Source organism: Maniola hyperantus, chromosome 22 (genome assembly GCF_902806685.2).
Source record: "Maniola hyperantus chromosome 22, iAphHyp1.2, whole genome shotgun sequence".
In the NCBI taxonomy this organism is placed as follows: domain Eukaryota; kingdom Metazoa; phylum Arthropoda; class Insecta; order Lepidoptera; family Nymphalidae; genus Maniola; species Maniola hyperantus.
In genome coordinates, this window is record NC_048557.2 from 9,934,651 (window position 1) to 9,951,482 (window position 16,832).

Genomic DNA, 16,832 nt, shown 5'->3' on the forward strand with positions numbered 1-16,832 from the left:
CGATGCGCTCTTAGATTTAATTTTTACCTACCTAAACGTATTTAAACAAAAGCGTATTATTACAACTGCTGACCACCTTAGGTGTAAACAAAAGGAGAGAAAGCCTTATCATTTTTATGAACTTTTAGGTTTGTGTGTGGACTCGGTCGGAACATCTGCATGGAATTTATAGGAACTTGTAACAAATGATTGATAAAAACTAGTCGCTACACCCAAAACAGTAAAATTCATGTTTGTTGTTTGCATGTTATTATAGGATGAAGCTCCTCTGGACGACGACATCGATTCCGGAAGCGAGGCGGAAGAGAATGGACCCCTGACGCTTGAACAGCTGCACGAGCTTCTGGTGGAAGAGGAGGAGCAGCCTGAACATGTGGTTACGGATGACGGTTTCACGTGGTCGGAAGACTTTTCTTCTTTTGCCGGAGTTCGCGAAAAGTTCAGGGAAAAGTAATAAAAAAAAACAAGATCTGGCGATTTAGAACCCGTTACTGAGGAATTTTATAGCCATAGTCATTTTTTAATAGACCGCGCGCTTACAATAATTGATTCGCTTTCTCTTCACGGATACCAGCAACCTAATACTGCAATAACATTTCTAAAAATTCAAGATCGTAGTATTTGATTTAGGATAATCAGATAGTGCTAATCCAATCGCAATGTACGTGCGCGACGTTAATAAAACTCGTCAACGACAAACGACCCAAAACACCGCTGAGCCTTGGGCTTTATGGGCTTTGGGGCCCAAGGCTCGAGCGGTGTCCAATCAATCAAATATTGAATGTTTTCACCGACGGCGAATTGTGCAGGGCGCCCACGTCGCCAGAGGCTTTTGCTGCCTCACCGAAGCTGAACAGGGACCAGGTGGTTGGGTTGCCACCTGCAATGATAATTTCAACATGGTTGGCGCTTTCATTCCAGTTCTACACCCCGACTACCAACATATACGGTTGAGTCACTTTACGTCTAGGGGTCCGGCAGGCAATAGACTTAACACCTTGTCAAACTTTGTGGAGCGGAATTATTATATAAAGAAGTAGTAGCTGTACGATATTCCCGGTGCGCTTAAATCCGGATGAAACAATTATAATACCAGCAATCAGCATAGCCGATGATAAAAAAAAAAATCTGGATATGCAAGTGATTCGTTAAATAAATGATTTGCATTTGTGCAAATATATGCAAATCAATTAATTTGGTTAACAAATTATTGATTTGATTTAATTTGATTTGATTAACAAATTTTATGCATAATGTAAATCCAAACATTGAATGTTCTGTTAAATTACGAAACATCCGAAAATGCTCACATTATTTTGAAAGGGCCCATACATTTTTTCCACCCTGTATTGGTCACGTCCCCGAACTACACTCGCGAGCAAAACTATGGAATCACCTACTTGTAATACGCTACGAGCGATCTAACTTTTCGGCTGATTGTACGCGTTCTTCCCAAACACTCCCCGGGGATTTAGGACAGATTCGTGCACGTCTGTTCTTCGAGCATTTTGGAAAGTGATTGATTTATAGTAAAAAACGGAACAATGGTAAGTAAATGTTTATTTTAATTGTTATTTATTACATTTAGCAGCTACTAATATAAATAAAATATGTAAACCTCTCCTAATTTTCGATAATTCGTCCTAGAAACTTTTCATGATGTGACCGTTATACGATGCTTGTGTTTTCAAATTGATTTCCTGGGCCTTTTTCTAATGTTTTTATTGAGTAACTTATATCATTTGGAGAAAATTTTATCGACATTATAAATAACAGTGAGTTTTTATACAATAATTTGTAATTTTTTCTATAATCCAATTTTTATCGAGTTGAATTCAACATTCACGCACACACATGCAAAAATAACATGGCGGCAACTTGTGTATCGACGTAACGTCGCGAATGCTGTTATACAGCATGCGCCATGCTTATAAAATACTAGCTTATGCCCGCAACTTCGTCCGCGTGGACTACGAATTTTTTTTGTATTATTTATTTTTACTTATCTTTTGTGTTATTTTAAGGGATCCGTACCTAATTTATTTTTCTACATGTTAAGACTTTTTGTGGTTCATTTTTAGGGTTCCGTACCTACCTCATTTTTTTTGTCTACATGTGACTGTGTGACCTTTTTGTGATTTCTATAATTATAATATTTTATTTTATTATTAGATTAATTGTTTTCATTTCCTAAAAGAATTATTTTTGATATACACAGAACCCCTCCACCAGTAGCACTCCAGCGATGGCTAGGCCACTAATAGTGGCCAGACATGTGGAGAGAACGCCTGAGGGAAACCTGATTGCTGCAGATTCAGTTTTGATGGAGAGGCCCCCGTCCGGCTCACTGCAAGTACGTTAAATACTACTAGTTTGGATAATAATTCTTAGTTAATTACGTTTGCGTTAATTTTGAATTCTGTCTTTACACAGTTATGGCGTCCCGAGCATATTCAGGTGGCGGACGATAATATCTAAGTATTAGATTATTTCGATCAGCCTAATGTTGTAAGTACAGTTTTATTTGTGACAGTTATTTCGGTTATAATCTCTATATCGGAAAGTCGCTATGTGTATAGAAAGAAAGGAAGAAAACCATATTTACGGGCGAGAGGAGAGAAAGCCTTGTCATTTATTATGAACTTTTAGGTTAGTGTGTGTACTCGGTCGCAACATCTGCATGGAATTTATAGGAACTTGTTACAAATGATTCATAAAAAATAGCCGCTACACCCAAAACTGTAAAATTATTTTTTGTTGAGGTGTAGCATGGCATGTTATTATAGGATGAAGCTCCTCTGGACGACGGCATGGATTCCGGAAGCTAGGCGGAAGAGGATGAACCCCTGACCCTGACGCTGGAGCAGGTGCACGAGTTTCTGGTAGCAGACGAGGAGGAGCCAGAGGAGCAGCCTGAACATGTGGTGATGGATGACGGTTTCGCGTGGTCGGAAGACTTTACTTCTTTTGCCGGAGTTCGCGAAGAGTTCCATGAGGTACCTGGTGCTCGAATTGAGGGAACAAGCCCATCGGGTTTGTTCACTGAATTCTGGGACGAGGCCCTCATGAATTCCGTCGCTGAGGAAACGAATCGGTATGCGTGGGAGTATATCGCGAAGGCCTCCCCGCTCATTCGAGAGTACACAAATGGGCGGAGACCTCGGTTAATGAGCTTTATAAACTGATATCAATTATCATATTGATGGGTATGTGTGTGCGAGGACGCGTTGACGAGTACTGGTCAACTGGAGTCCTCGGCATGTCAGAATTCAGGAAGCGGATGGCCTTGAACAGGTTTATTCTTTTAATGAAATTTTTACATTTTACAGACAATAACATTATAACTTCCCATGGCGCCCAACGAAAACTGGCCAAAATTAAACCGGTTATTGACAATCTCAATCAAAAGTTCAAAGCTGCTTACACACCTCGCCAAGAACTGTCTTTGGATGAATCGCTACTGCTTTGGAAAGGGCATTTGAGCTGGGTACAATGCATCCGGACCAAAGCAGCGCGTTTCGGAATAAAAAGCTATGAGCTTTGCGAGGCGGCAAGCGGCTATGTATTATATATGATTTTTTATACCGGTGCAGACACGTCTTCCACGCAGGCTATATTTGGTTTCACAAGCGCGACGGCAAAAATCGTACTGAATCTTTTAAGATTACTTCGGCAAAGGCTACACATTGTTTATGGACAATTTTTATAACTCCGTCCGGCTGTCCAGACAAATTCAAAACTGCATGATGTTCCGAATCTGGAACCATAATTTACGGTTTTTTGACTGTAACTGTCCTGAGAGTATTGAAAGTACTAAGAGTCCTAATAAACCTATTAATAATCATTTTTTTTTTGTTTGATTGGAAGATTCCGATTGCATTTCTACTATACCAATATAGTGTGAAACTATAAACTAGAAAAACGTGCTACGACATGCGAACTAATATGTTGTATATGTTATGCGAATTGTCAATTTAATTTATCAAAGATGGTCAAATGTGACGAAGCAGTGATTAAAACGAACATCCCGACATGTGTCTATGGTTTACCAGAACTGAAAATAGCCACCGGAGCCGCTGAATATCTAGAAGGATTAGGAGACTTCACTGATGCAACTGGCGTCAAACATCTTTTGACGGCGCAAGAGCCAAATCTTCAAGGCCACCGCCCAGACGCACAGTTTGTATGAGATGCTCCCGGCACCGGCAATCTTCCTCAGACGTATTGTGGAAGATTTGGAACGAACAACGGAATGTGCCGACGAACCGGGATGGACGATCACCGTACCATCACAGAATTTTATTTCGCAATCGGAATTCAATCTGACACAAGATCTAACTCCCATATGTTCTATAGTCAATGTGTACTTTGGCTAGAGTACATCTGACTGCGTTAGTCTGCAGATTTATTTCTATTTCCTATTTACTGCTGGATAAGAGATAATATTGTAAATTCGGTGTACTGCTGAAAAAAAGGACTAGCCTAAACTTTACTTAATAGTAAGAGTCGTGATATTAGCCACCGGAGCCGCTGAATATCTAGAAGGATTAGGAAACTTCACTGATGCAACTGGCGTCAAACATCTTTTGACGGCGCAAGAGCCAAATTTTCAAGGCCACTTCGGCCAGGCCACCGCCCAGACGCACAGTTTGTATGAGATGCTCCCGGCACCGGCAATCTTCCTCAGACGTATTGTGGAAGATTTGGAACGAACAACGGAATGTGCCGACGAACCGGGATGGACGATCACCGTACCATCACAGTATGTTGCAGGGACTCTCTCTCAACCGTGCCAAAATAAATTGCTAATAACATGGATGCCTTAGTGGAAGCGGTGAATCAAGATTGTAAAAAGAATTGGATACATTTTTAACCTGTACATTCAACTGAAGTCTGTAAAACAGTAAACAGTAAAAGTTTTTTTAAACCAATTAATATTCAAAAAAAAATAGCATCGAACTCTTCATCCAGCAGTGGAAGCGACAACAGAATCATGCTTTTAAATCAGCTTAATCGAAGTGGCAATAGAACATGGAAAAAATCTGCGATTTGGAGGTTGGAAAATCGTATAGAATCTCAGAGTCAATTAGAACGCCGCGTCTAGGTTTATAGCAAACGCTATGCAGACGGTCGTTTATTTGGAAAATGGATGGATGGTGACGCTCCCATCGAGGTTTAACGATATAACAAATGAGCTGTTGGCGGAGCTCAATAGCGGGGACATATTTATCATCAGCAGGGGGCAACATGGAACATCCTCATCAGCATGGATTATCAACTTTTCAAACACTGCCGCCATAGACTAACAACTGTTAGTCACAAAAATCCGAACTACAGCATACCACCCACAGGCGAATGGACAAATCGAGAGATGGCATCGGATAATGAAGGCAGCTCTCATGGCGCGCGGTGCGAGTACAACATGGACAGAGGAACTACCGACAGTACTTTGAACCACGTGCCCTCAGAGTGTTTTACATACAAGCTATTCACGGAACAAATGGGCTTACCCTTAGTGACCACCTTACCTTAGTGGGCTTATACTTTGTGCCTTGTCGAACGCCCATACATTCGAGAGCTCATTTTACGCTGGACAGGATGTGCGCGGGAGTCCCCATATTACAGCTATTTTTATTATATTGATTTTTTAACGCTAGCGATATAATTATATACTAGTAATAATTATTATTATGATTTCATAATGGATCTTGGTAATATTAAGTATATTATTGATATTGACGGTTTCCCGGTAGGTAAAAAATGTATTTTAAAGAAATGGGCATTTTTGATATTGAGAAGTTTATACGTGTATACTACGTAAAACTGCCGAGTTGGTTGTTGTGGGGCTACAAAAGCAGAACCATAAATTATGTAAACAACTGCCATGGTATGCGTTTGAAAAACCACAATACCGATATCGAGTATTCGGAATTTTTATGTCAAATGGATCAATTGGATCGCGTCTCTGAGCTGCACAAAAATCCGCGATCAAATCAGTGAAGATTTTATCCATCGTCAACTCGACAATATTGATCGCTCGTATCATTCATGTCTCGTAACAATAGAAACCTTTTAAAAAGACACGGTACATGTTTAATCAAGCTGGTTTTTGCCGTACGTCACTGATGAAACACAACCCAGTCAGGGCGCGAGCAAATAGAATTGCTTTAAGAGACTCCGTAAATGATTGGTTATCTAAATTATCACCGGAACAAAATGAATTTTTCGAATATGTAAACAAACTAATCAAAGTTTTCGGGAAACTCAAAACAGCGCAATTTCCATTGACGGCCCCGGCAGCACCGGTAAAACCTTAATTTTTAACGTTACTACTGCACACGTTAAGGGTAATTTAAATGGTATTGTTTTATGCACTGCATCGCCAGGTATCGCCACGCAAAATCATGAAAATGGTACATAGCAAACATTACAAACGGATCAGCGCAGAACTCATATTCAAAGCTGTAATTTGAACAAAGAAAGTAGTAATTTTCGAAGGAGCTCCGATGGGTCTGCAAATGGCTCATTCATTTATTAGAGCGATCTTTACGCGATTTAATGATAGTAGACGTCAAAATTTTTGGGTGGATTTTTTTATTTTTGCAGGTGATTACCGCCAAATTCCACCAGTAGTAGTCTACGCAAAACATAATTCGGACGTTTCCAATGCGTCCTTGGCATGCCAGAATTCCGGAAGCGGATGACCAAGAACAGGTTTATACTCGTAATGATTTTTTTACATTTTACACACAACATCATAACTTCCCATAGCCCCCAACAAAAACTGGCTAAAATTAAACCCGTTTCTTGACCATCTCAATCAAAAACAAAAAGTGAATTGATCCGAAATTGGCCGTGATCTTGCAGATTTTTTTTACAATTAAGTCTCAAGAAATTTTATCCTTGGACGTAAAATGACTTCAGTGAGGTCCACTTTGAACTTGAGGGTGAGACTAAACCTCAAACCGTCAGAGGTAAACGTGGACCTCACAATCATACTATTTCATTCCGCCAACAACAGACATTTCAAGGGTTTGTTTAGTTTGACAATGACATCCTGTTTGACCCCAAAAGTGAAAATCTGACACCCAAAACAACAGTGAACTGATCCAAACTTAGGCAACATCAAATCTTTCAGCTTTTTAATCAAACTTGAAATTCATCCTTTGGAGCTAAATACGAGTCTCAGGTCCACGTTGACCCTGAGGTTGAATAAAACTCAAACCATCAGACATCAAAGTGGATCTCACACATCGAGATTATTATTCAATTCACCCGAAATGACCAACATCGACCATTTCAGGCATTTAATTTGCGAATGCAACGACGTTTTGACCCATAAAGCAAATTGATCCGAAATTGGTCTTGTAGCATTCATTTTTTTTACAATAAGTCTCGAGGAATTTTATCCTTGGACGAAAAATGAGTCTGAGGTCCACGTTGACCCTGAGGGTGAATAAAACTCAAACCATCAGACATCAAAGTGGATCTCACACATCGAGATTACTATTAGATTCATCCGAAATGACCAACATCTGGCATCTCAGTGTTTAAGTTTTGTGAATGCAACGTTTTGACCCAAAAAGCGAATTGATCCGAAATTGCCAACTTTCGTCTTGATCTTGCAGCATTTTTTTACAATTAAGTCTCGAGGAATTTTATCCTTGGACGTAAAATGAGTCTGAGCTCCACTTTGACCTTGAGGGTAAGACTTAACCTCAAACCGTCAGAGGTAAACGTGGATCTCACAATCATACTATTTGATTCATTTGAAGTCGCCAACAACAGACATTTCAAGGTTTTTTTTAGTTTGACATCCTGTATTACCCAAAAAGTGAAAATAGACAACGTCGTACGAGGACATCAAAACTTTCAGCTATTTTTACAATTAAATTTTAAAAACGACTTTTTTCAGTATATATTGACAAATCTTGACTTGGGGGCTAGGACTTGAAGGAGAGAGGAGCGGAGTAGAGATGAACAAGCGATTAATCGTGAGAGGGAGATACGGGCGAAGGTAGTTACCAGCAGGAACTATATAAAAATATATAGAAATATCTATGTGTAAAATTAAAGAATATTAGCCAAGTTAAATGACTAATACTCCTCTTTCCTCTCAACGAAATCACCTTTGGCAACAGTGCTACATATTGCATATTTTATGCTGTTAAGATGCTCCATCATGTTTTAGTTATTATCATCTTATGGGGAACTGTGAATATGTTTAGTATTTTTCATTGCTCTTCGAGTTGTAATGGAGAGCAGTGGATGGTACAGTATTTTTCATTACTCTTTTTGGTTTGAAGCAGTAAACTGTACAGCATTTTTCATTGCTGTTCTAATAGTGAGTAGTGGATGGTACAGCACTTTCCAAACTATTTTTGTTGTTGTAAATAGTTGATGGTTCATGGCTCTTCTTTTAGTGTGGGTAACAGTGACTGGTACAGTATTTTTCTTGTGAATAGCTGATGGAACAGCATTTTTCTTGTTGAGAATAGCTGATGGAATAGCATTTTTCTTGTTGGAAATAGCCAATAGAACAGCATTTTTCTTGTGAATGCTGATGGAACAGCATTTTTCTTGTTGTGAATATCTGACGAAACAGCATTTTTCTTGATGGGAATAGCTGATGAAACAGCATTTTTCTTGTTGTGAATAGCTGATGGAACAGCATTTTTCTTGTTGTGAATAGCTGATGGAACAGCATTTTTCTTGTTGTGAATAGCTGATGGAACAGCATTTTTTATTACTAACAAATCCTCTTCATGTGACAAGTATGAATGGGTCAGAATTTTTCATTACTCTTCTTTTAGTGGTCTGAACAGATTGCTGAAAACCTTATGTCATAGTGATCTTTGCAAGAGACTTAAGTCCAGAAGTGTAAGTGTATCGGTTGAGACGACAACTTGTTGCATCAGGCACAGCAACACTTATCATAACTTATCCAATCAGCAACTTTCTGTCTATCAAAAGCACAGTTTACGACAGTTTGGAAACTTGTAACATAACAAAACGTCGAAGCTTCACCTACGCTGGGTAGGCGATGAAAGAATTAGGTATGATTTCACATCACCCCCTAGCCTAATATTTGACAGATGTCGATTCAGGATCAAAACCGAGTGTTTCCTCACTCTAATTCTTGACTATAGTTCACTCTGCCAAAAGCATATTACTTATTTGTAAGTCAGCCTTACACTTCAGAGTATCAGGGTTTTTTAAAAGCTGTAGTATTTCTCGACTGGCATATTCAGCATCCACTTTCCTCATAGCAGTAAGTCTTTCAGCAACATGACGTCCAAAAAACCGGTACTGCGATTTTTCTGTACTAGTATTCAATAAAGGTGTCATACTTTTAATGAGTTTATCCAAAACCCTTTTACAGTTGCTTGTATGGCTTAATGTTTTTGTTGTTTTTCTTCTAGGTCGGTTTGTGCGTTCTCCCCTCTGTCTTATGTTTAATGCAGTGTCATACTCTGGTTGTGATTCCACCTTCACTTCTATTTTGGATGCCAAGTCTTTGAAGTCTTGCATTGGGAAGTCCTGAAACAATAAAATATTTTAATTTGTTACTCAAGCAAAGAATAATGACAATAAAAGGAGTGGCCTTATTAATTGACAGCGACTATTCATGTTTTAGGTTAAAATTTTGGAATTTCTGACAATCTCTAAGTGGGAATTGTTGTAGAGAAAATGTTTCAACCTCCAGGGCATGTGGTAAGTGGACTTAAAAGAGTGAGCTACCAGGTTCGATTCCTGGCAGGGGTAATGAGGAACTGTCCAAAGCCTGTTTATTAAAAGCCTCATAGGCCACAGTGGTACTGTTTGTGCCCTTCCAAGGAGGTAGGATTAGCAATAAATTAAATGTAGGTTCAAAACCAAGTGAGGTTAATAACAAGTGTCGGCTTTATGTTTCCAAAAATATAATCGCTGTCGGATCTCTCTGACACAAACTCTACTCTAAAACAAACCCCCCTACTGTATGATTTATTCGTACCTCCTTGGAAGGACATGAACAGCTTCATCTCTGAGGCTTTTAAGGAAAATACTCTGGAAAGTTCCACATTGATTTGGGAAATTATAGTCTGCACAAAATGAGTTCTCACGCGCCATTTTGACTTTGTGTCGACTGTCATGTCAAAAGTACAGTTCCCCTTTAAAATAAGCGCTTTCTCCATATATGTGGCACTGGCGAAACAATCTGCGCCCAGTTGGCACACCTAAAAGTTAATTGGGAATTGAATTGAATTTAAAATAAGGACTTAATTCGTACTTTTGACACAACAGTCGACACAAAATCAAAATGCCGCGGTAGAACTCATTCTGTACTCATACTAAAATTATATCACCCAAAATGAGGTTGCAAGTCCAGAGCTTCTTATCAAGTACAACAAAATTGTAATGAGGAAGCGCGATATGTATTTGTGTTAATAATGAGTGTTGGATAATGTTATGTTTGCGAGATAAAACCGTTTCAGTTTCAACAAAATTGTTTTATTTTTAGGATTCCCTGCCTCAAACGGAAAAAACCGACCAAGTGCTAGTCAGACTCGCGCACCGAGGGTTCTGTAGTAGTCGTATTTTTTCGACATTTTGCATGATAGTTCAAACACTATTATGCATAAAAATAAATAAATATCTGTTTTTGATTGTACATGTAAAGTCCTTTCATATGATACTCCACTTGGTATATTAATTTTACTTTGAAAGTTAAAAATACAAATTATTTGTTGATGAACATGTTTTAATTTTTTTTTCACAAATTCCATATTCAGTTTTTGCCTTTACATGTGCTATAAGACCTGCCCAATGAATCTAGATCCTAGAGTCATGAAATTTGGCAGCGTAAAACTCAAAACTCTATCTATAAGAGTTCTATTTGGATGAAAAATCGATGTGGGCAATGTTGGCTAAAAGTCCGGATTACTTTGCCCACTATCAAAATCCAACAAATTTTAGTTTAAATGTTAATTTAACAAAAAAATTACACAGCAAGTTTGCTTATAAATTGCTTTTTGGGCAAAGTACCATTGAGTGGCAAAGTTGACTAGTTTGACGATAACTATACCATTTAGGACGTCTTAAGGAAGGTGGAATAAGCCCTTTAGTTTATTTAGCTATTGGTATTAAGGTTTATTCAATTATTAAATACACCACCTCCCATTGTCCACGTTCCTTTTCTCCCTAGCGTTAAGGTTGTCTGGAAGAGAGAGATAAGACTGCCTTTTTGTACCTACTTTTTAAAATATATTTTTTGTAACCTGTCATTTGTGTTGGGGTTAAATATAATGATCACCATAAAATGCTTTGATACCCTTAGTTCTTTTACCAAAAATATATACTTAACACCAGATAAATAACGTCTAAAATTACAATAGTACTAGCTATTTTAGTCACGACTGCACTTCAAATTGTATTCGAACACCAAATGTAGTAAATGATCACCAAATCTTAGCGAGCAAATTAATGCGCTATTTCTGCCTAAATAAACCACTATGATTGACATAAAATGTAGGCTTATTACCAAATGAAGCATTATGATGCCATATTAAGTTATGTCTGCGGCTTACGATCCTCTCCCACCACACCGCAAGCGCCGCGCACGCCCGGACACGATCGCCAATTTAGTCGCGTGCGAGCACTTGCTTTTATTGGGTGTGTTTTGGTATCTATCTTCTTTGCAATGGCGAATGAAAACTTAGCGGGACCGAGTTCGTGTGCTCCGCTGTTGAGTACTTCATCGGAATCAGATGAAGACGAATATAAAATCACAGAGCATACGAAAAAACGTCGAAGGCAAAATAAAGTTTGGGTTTTTGAAAGAAAATTTATAACTGTGCGGAGCGCTGAGGAATTTATCAAAAATGAGAAGACCTGGTCAATACAAAAAATTCATACGACTGAAGAAGGAGTAAAACGTTACTATCGTTGTAACAAAGTGAAGCTTCGGGCTGAAATTCAGTGTTCTGCCGCGATTTATCTTTTATTTGACGCATCGTGTGATGATATATTATTATTTCGTACTGAAACATGTCACGACCATGAAAATTCTGACTGTCAGTCGACTAGGGGAATAAATGAGGCAACGAAAAAGGAAATAGAAAAACTATTCGAACTGCGTTTGAAACCTAAATCTATTATGAAGAACTTAAGTAAAATTAATGGACTAGTTCTGCCGACTAAGTTACAGTTAAACAATTATCTTAAAATCATACGTAAGAAAAAATACGGGCCATCGGTAATAAGCTTGGGACAGCTTGAATTATGGTTAAAAGAAAACTCTGAAATACCTGATGACGGTCACGAAGTTTTTGTTTTGGCGTATGAAATTTCTGAAGATGATTTAGATCAGAACTTCCGGTTCATGTTAACGACGAAATATTTAATTGGTCTATCACGCCAATGTTCTGTTCTTCACGCGGATGCCACATATAAGCTCATTTGGCAAGGGTTTCCAGTACTTGTGATTGGAACTACAGACAGAGATAAACATTTTCACCCATTTGGATTAGCTGTGACAACAGCTGAACGAACGGAAGACTTCATATTTTTATTTTCCGCATTAAAAAAAGCAGTTTTCTCAATATTTTCATACACTTTAAGTTGTAAAGTTTTGGTCTGTGATGCAGCGAAGGCTATACAAACTGCCTTTGCGTGCACATTTGGAACAGATACAGTCATAAGAATGTGCTGGGCGCATGCGAAAAAGAAGATGCAAACAAGAGTAGAGCAAAGTGTGCAAAAGAAATCCCAAAAAGAGATCTTACAAGATATTGATGCTTTACAGTGTGCCTCAACTCAGGAAATATTTGATCGAGCCAGCGAAAAATTTTTGGACAAGTGGAAAGCCGAAAAAGATTTTGTTACATACTTTGAAAATGAATGGCTAATACTAAATCGTTTCTGGTATTTGGGCGCATCTCTGGGGACTCCTGCTACAAACAATGCTCTGGAATCTTTCAATAAAACAATAAAAGATGGTGGCACGCTTCGTGAGCGTCATCCTTTGGCGCGGTTCTTAGTAATTGCTTCTGATATAGTCAAGGACTGGTCTAATGAATACGTGATTAATAATACTGAGAGACGGTTCGCTCAACTGCCGACAGTATCTTTAAAGATGTGGACAGAAAGTTACCAATGGGCAAAACTGTCGAAGCAGGTGCCATTAAAGAATAGTACTGAGCTAGTTTGCTCATACAGAATTCCAGCTGGGTCGGATTTAGATTGCAAAAATTATGAAAAGCCATGGGAGACCTTTGACGAATACAAAGAGCAACATTTTAGAGAGTGGGAAGTTATAATGCCCCGAGAAAAGGAAAATTGGTTACACGGCACATGCAATTGCCCAAAGTTTCTCAAAGATTACATTTGCAAGCATCTCGTTGGATTGGCGATTCGGCTTAAGCACGTCCAGCCACCTTCAGAGGCCAGAGCTATTCCGATTGGCATGAAGCGCAAAAGAGGACGACCAGCCAAAGCTAAGAAAGCATTAATTGTGCAGTGAATTAATACAGAAGACTGATTCTTCTTAAGATTTTTTAAATGCTTATTATTAGTTTAGTTTTAAGATCTTTGAACTGTTTATTATTAGTTTTAAGAGGACTATCTTTTTAATGATTGTTTCAATAATTAAAAAAGGGATTATTGAAATTGTAAGAGTTTTATTTTTTATTTTAGGTATAGCATTTGGTTGTAAACGAAACGCTCAAGATAATTTTTTTTTGTAGTGGTTAATCAATTTGGAGACAAAAAGGTTAGGAGTAAATTTACTTTACTGTGTTTGGCAAAATATTTTTTTTGCCGAGGGTAATTTACTTTAATCGGATAACGAGATTTTATTTTTTTGCATTTCATTTTAAATTAAAATATGGTTAATAATTTGGTTTTCATTAACTATTTTTGGGCTAACAATGAGTTTTTTGGAGCCAGTTTGCTTAAATAGGATAGCAAGATGTAAAAACTTTGGTTATAATTTTACATTAAAATGCTGTTTTAATTTTGGTGATCATTTACTACTTTTGGGTTAACAATGATTTATTTGGAGTCATTTTGCTTAAATAGGATAGCGAGATGTTAAAACTTAGGTTGTAATTTTACATTAAAATGCGGGTTTAATTTTGGTAATCATTTACTATTTTTGTCTGTTATATGTTACTATACCTGGTGGTAAGTTAAACATAAGCCATTTGTGTTTTGTGTTGCAATCCACACTTCCATACTAATATTATAAATGCGAAAGTGTGTCTGTCTGTCTGTTAGCCTTTCACAGCCCATCCATTTATCCGATTTTGACGAAATTTGGTACAGTGATAGCTTGCATCCCGGGGAAGGACATAGGCTTTTTATCCCGCAAAATCAAAGAGTTCTCACGGGATTTTAAAAAACCTAAATCCACGCGGACGAGATCGCGGGCATCATCTAGTAAAGAATATACATACATACACTGTACCCACAAGTATGAAGTATAGACAGTACTTACATCATAACTAGCTCCATCTTCTTTTGTGGAATCTCTCAAAAACTGCAACGGTTTCCACAGAGGCCAACAGGGTACGAAGACATCTGATGCCGATTGTGCTGTCTCCTTGGACTTGTCAACTCTCCTGAGGTTGTGGTTGAAGGTGCTCCTGATGTTCACCCAGCGATCCCTGACAGAGCGAGCTGAAAGTAAAAAAACCAGTTAAGTTCGAGTCCATACTATCGTACAAGATATTTTATCAGTACCCTTATTATAAATGCGAAAGTGTGTTTGTTTGTCCTTCAATCACGTCGCAACGGTTCAACGGATTGACGTGATTTTTTGCATGGGTATAGATAAAGACCTGCAGAGTGACATAGGCTTCTTTTTATCCCGGATTTATTTATTTTTATTTATTAATGTTACAGTTTTATTATAAGTATTGATTCCACGCAGTCAGTCGCGGGCATTAAACAAATTAAACTTAATTATTTAAAATATTCATGGTAGCTATTTTGAAATTTTCATTATTTGTTGTTAGGTATATCTGCAATAGAAATATAGCCTGTGAAAATTTCAACTCTAACTATTACGGTTCACAAGATACAAGCTCACTGACAGACAAACAGTGGAGGCCCCTTCGGGTACAGGACAGGACCCTAACAAGTAAAATCAGTTTGGGTGCAGGTACCTATAGTTACAAGTGCTAGTAAAGGTAAGTAATGTTTTAAGCATCTGTGTAAATGACAAGATATGCCCAAGTGAACACAATTTTTCAGTTTTGGAAACAAATAAATCAGCACCACCTCTTAAGATAGAAGATACTAATGAACAACCCATCACCCGTTTGAAATCCAGACATCACTGAGGTTACCTCAGTGCCATTTTAAGTCGTTGCCATTTTGTTTGTTTAATGGCCCTGTCCATACGAAGTAATATACATAGTCAATGGTTTTAGGTTATTATTTCTACAATAAGTATTTGATCTGTAAAATAAAGATTTCTAACATTTTAACAGAATCCCGATTATTATTATACTTAATATGTATTAAATGCAATGTCTCAATAAATAAATATTTGACATGAAATAAGTATAATCCTCTGAACCTGGTGGTTTAAACATTATTTCATGGTCATCTGAGTCATCGGATCCGAGTGACGCCTATCGATTTATAGAGATTTCAAGTGCTTCAGCAATTTTGGTAAAATAATTATAATAATTATTATTTCATGTTCATCTTAGTGATGCCTAGCGATCTAAAAAGGTTTCAACTTTCAAGTGCATCACAAAATGGCGGCTGGCCATAGGTCATACTCCATATTGAAATCTTGGAAAAGTATGAAGTTTGCCTTTGAAACATTGGGCTTAAAGTTGAAAAGGACATTGGATTTTCAAAATTCAGAATGAGAAGGGTTATCTTTTCACGACTGAAGTCTGCTGATTTCCATACCTATTTGGTAGTAAGATTGCACGAGGAGCCGTTTCCTCATGCAATCTTAATGCCAAATTATTTTTATCCCTGGAAAATTAGGATTCCTACGGTATTTACTTACTTTGAAATTAAAACACAATTTATGCGGACAAAAGCTTGTGTGAATTACGCACAAGTTTTTGTTCAAATTAAGAGATGCCCGACCTTGATGTTTGACTACAACGAATTAATTAAGTAGGTATTTACCTAAATATAAGTACACTCGTAACAAGAATAATAATACGAAACATTAATAACACACTTACATTATGTACAACTCACGAGATGCGCGAAATGAAGAGATGTAACATCAAGCAACGCTTCCGCCATTTTGATTTATAAAATCAACCACGATTTTTGCAGTTTTAAAATCATAACACCTGTCATAAGGAAATTGAGAATGGCTTACCTGTAAAATCGCATCCTAGCATCGCTGCAAACTCCGCGTAGGCTTTATATTTCTTTTGGATATGGTGATTTGTGTTCCCGATGGGCTTCCATATGAACTCCCGCTGACGAACGAATTCCACCAATTCTAGCTCAAGTTTACGCGTCCAGTAGCACGGTTTTCGAGGCATTATATTTAAAATATAATGCCTACTAGATCTAGATGTGAATTTACAACTGCTTCTATTTAATTACAATTTTCACTATTTAATTTAACAGCGAGCTCTGCTTCCTTCGGATTATTCTTAGAGAATGAAAGTGAAACAAAATGGCGATTGGCGAACTTGGTGTCTAGAGTGCTACCAACTTCTAAAACAAATTACCCCTAAAACAAGATAAATTAATAATCCTTAAATATCCCGAAATTAAATAGTTAAAAGGCAAAAACCTTCACCAATTCAAACGTACTATGTAATTATATGTATTTAAAGAGATTTTATGTTTTACTAGCGTTTGTT

At 37.7% G+C, this 16,832-nt stretch overlaps 1 protein-coding gene across 1 annotated transcript; it reads right to left on the minus strand.

Annotated features, from left to right (window-relative positions):
* Positions 1-1,543: 1,543 nt before the first annotated feature.
* Positions 1,544-16,613, minus strand: LOC117992834 (uncharacterized). The gene is made up of 3 exons (XM_034980544.2): positions 16,337-16,613; positions 14,477-14,658; positions 1,544-9,540 (listed from the first exon to the last, which is right to left on the minus strand). The coding sequence occupies exons 1-3, from the start codon at positions 16,503-16,505 to the stop codon at positions 9,151-9,153; spliced, it is 741 nt and encodes a 246-aa protein (XP_034836435.1). The 5' UTR covers positions 16,506-16,613; the 3' UTR covers positions 1,544-9,150.
* Between the last annotated feature and the right edge of the window lie 219 nt (positions 16,614-16,832).

Bases quoted from the DNA above. Each gene is read 5' to 3' on its own strand.
- LOC117992834 (XM_034980544.2), bottom strand. From the start codon at position 16,505: ATGCCTCGAAAACCGTGCTACTGGACGCGTAAACTTGAGCTAGAATTG. The intron at 14,659-16,336 runs GTAAGCCATTCT...TTTTACTTTCAG, and splicing joins GCTAGGATGCGATTTTACAG to CTCGCTCTGTCAGGGATCGC. The intron at 9,541-14,476 runs GTAAGTACTGTC...TTATTGTTTCAG, and splicing joins AAGATGGAGCTAGTTATGAT to GACTTCCCAATGCAAGACTT.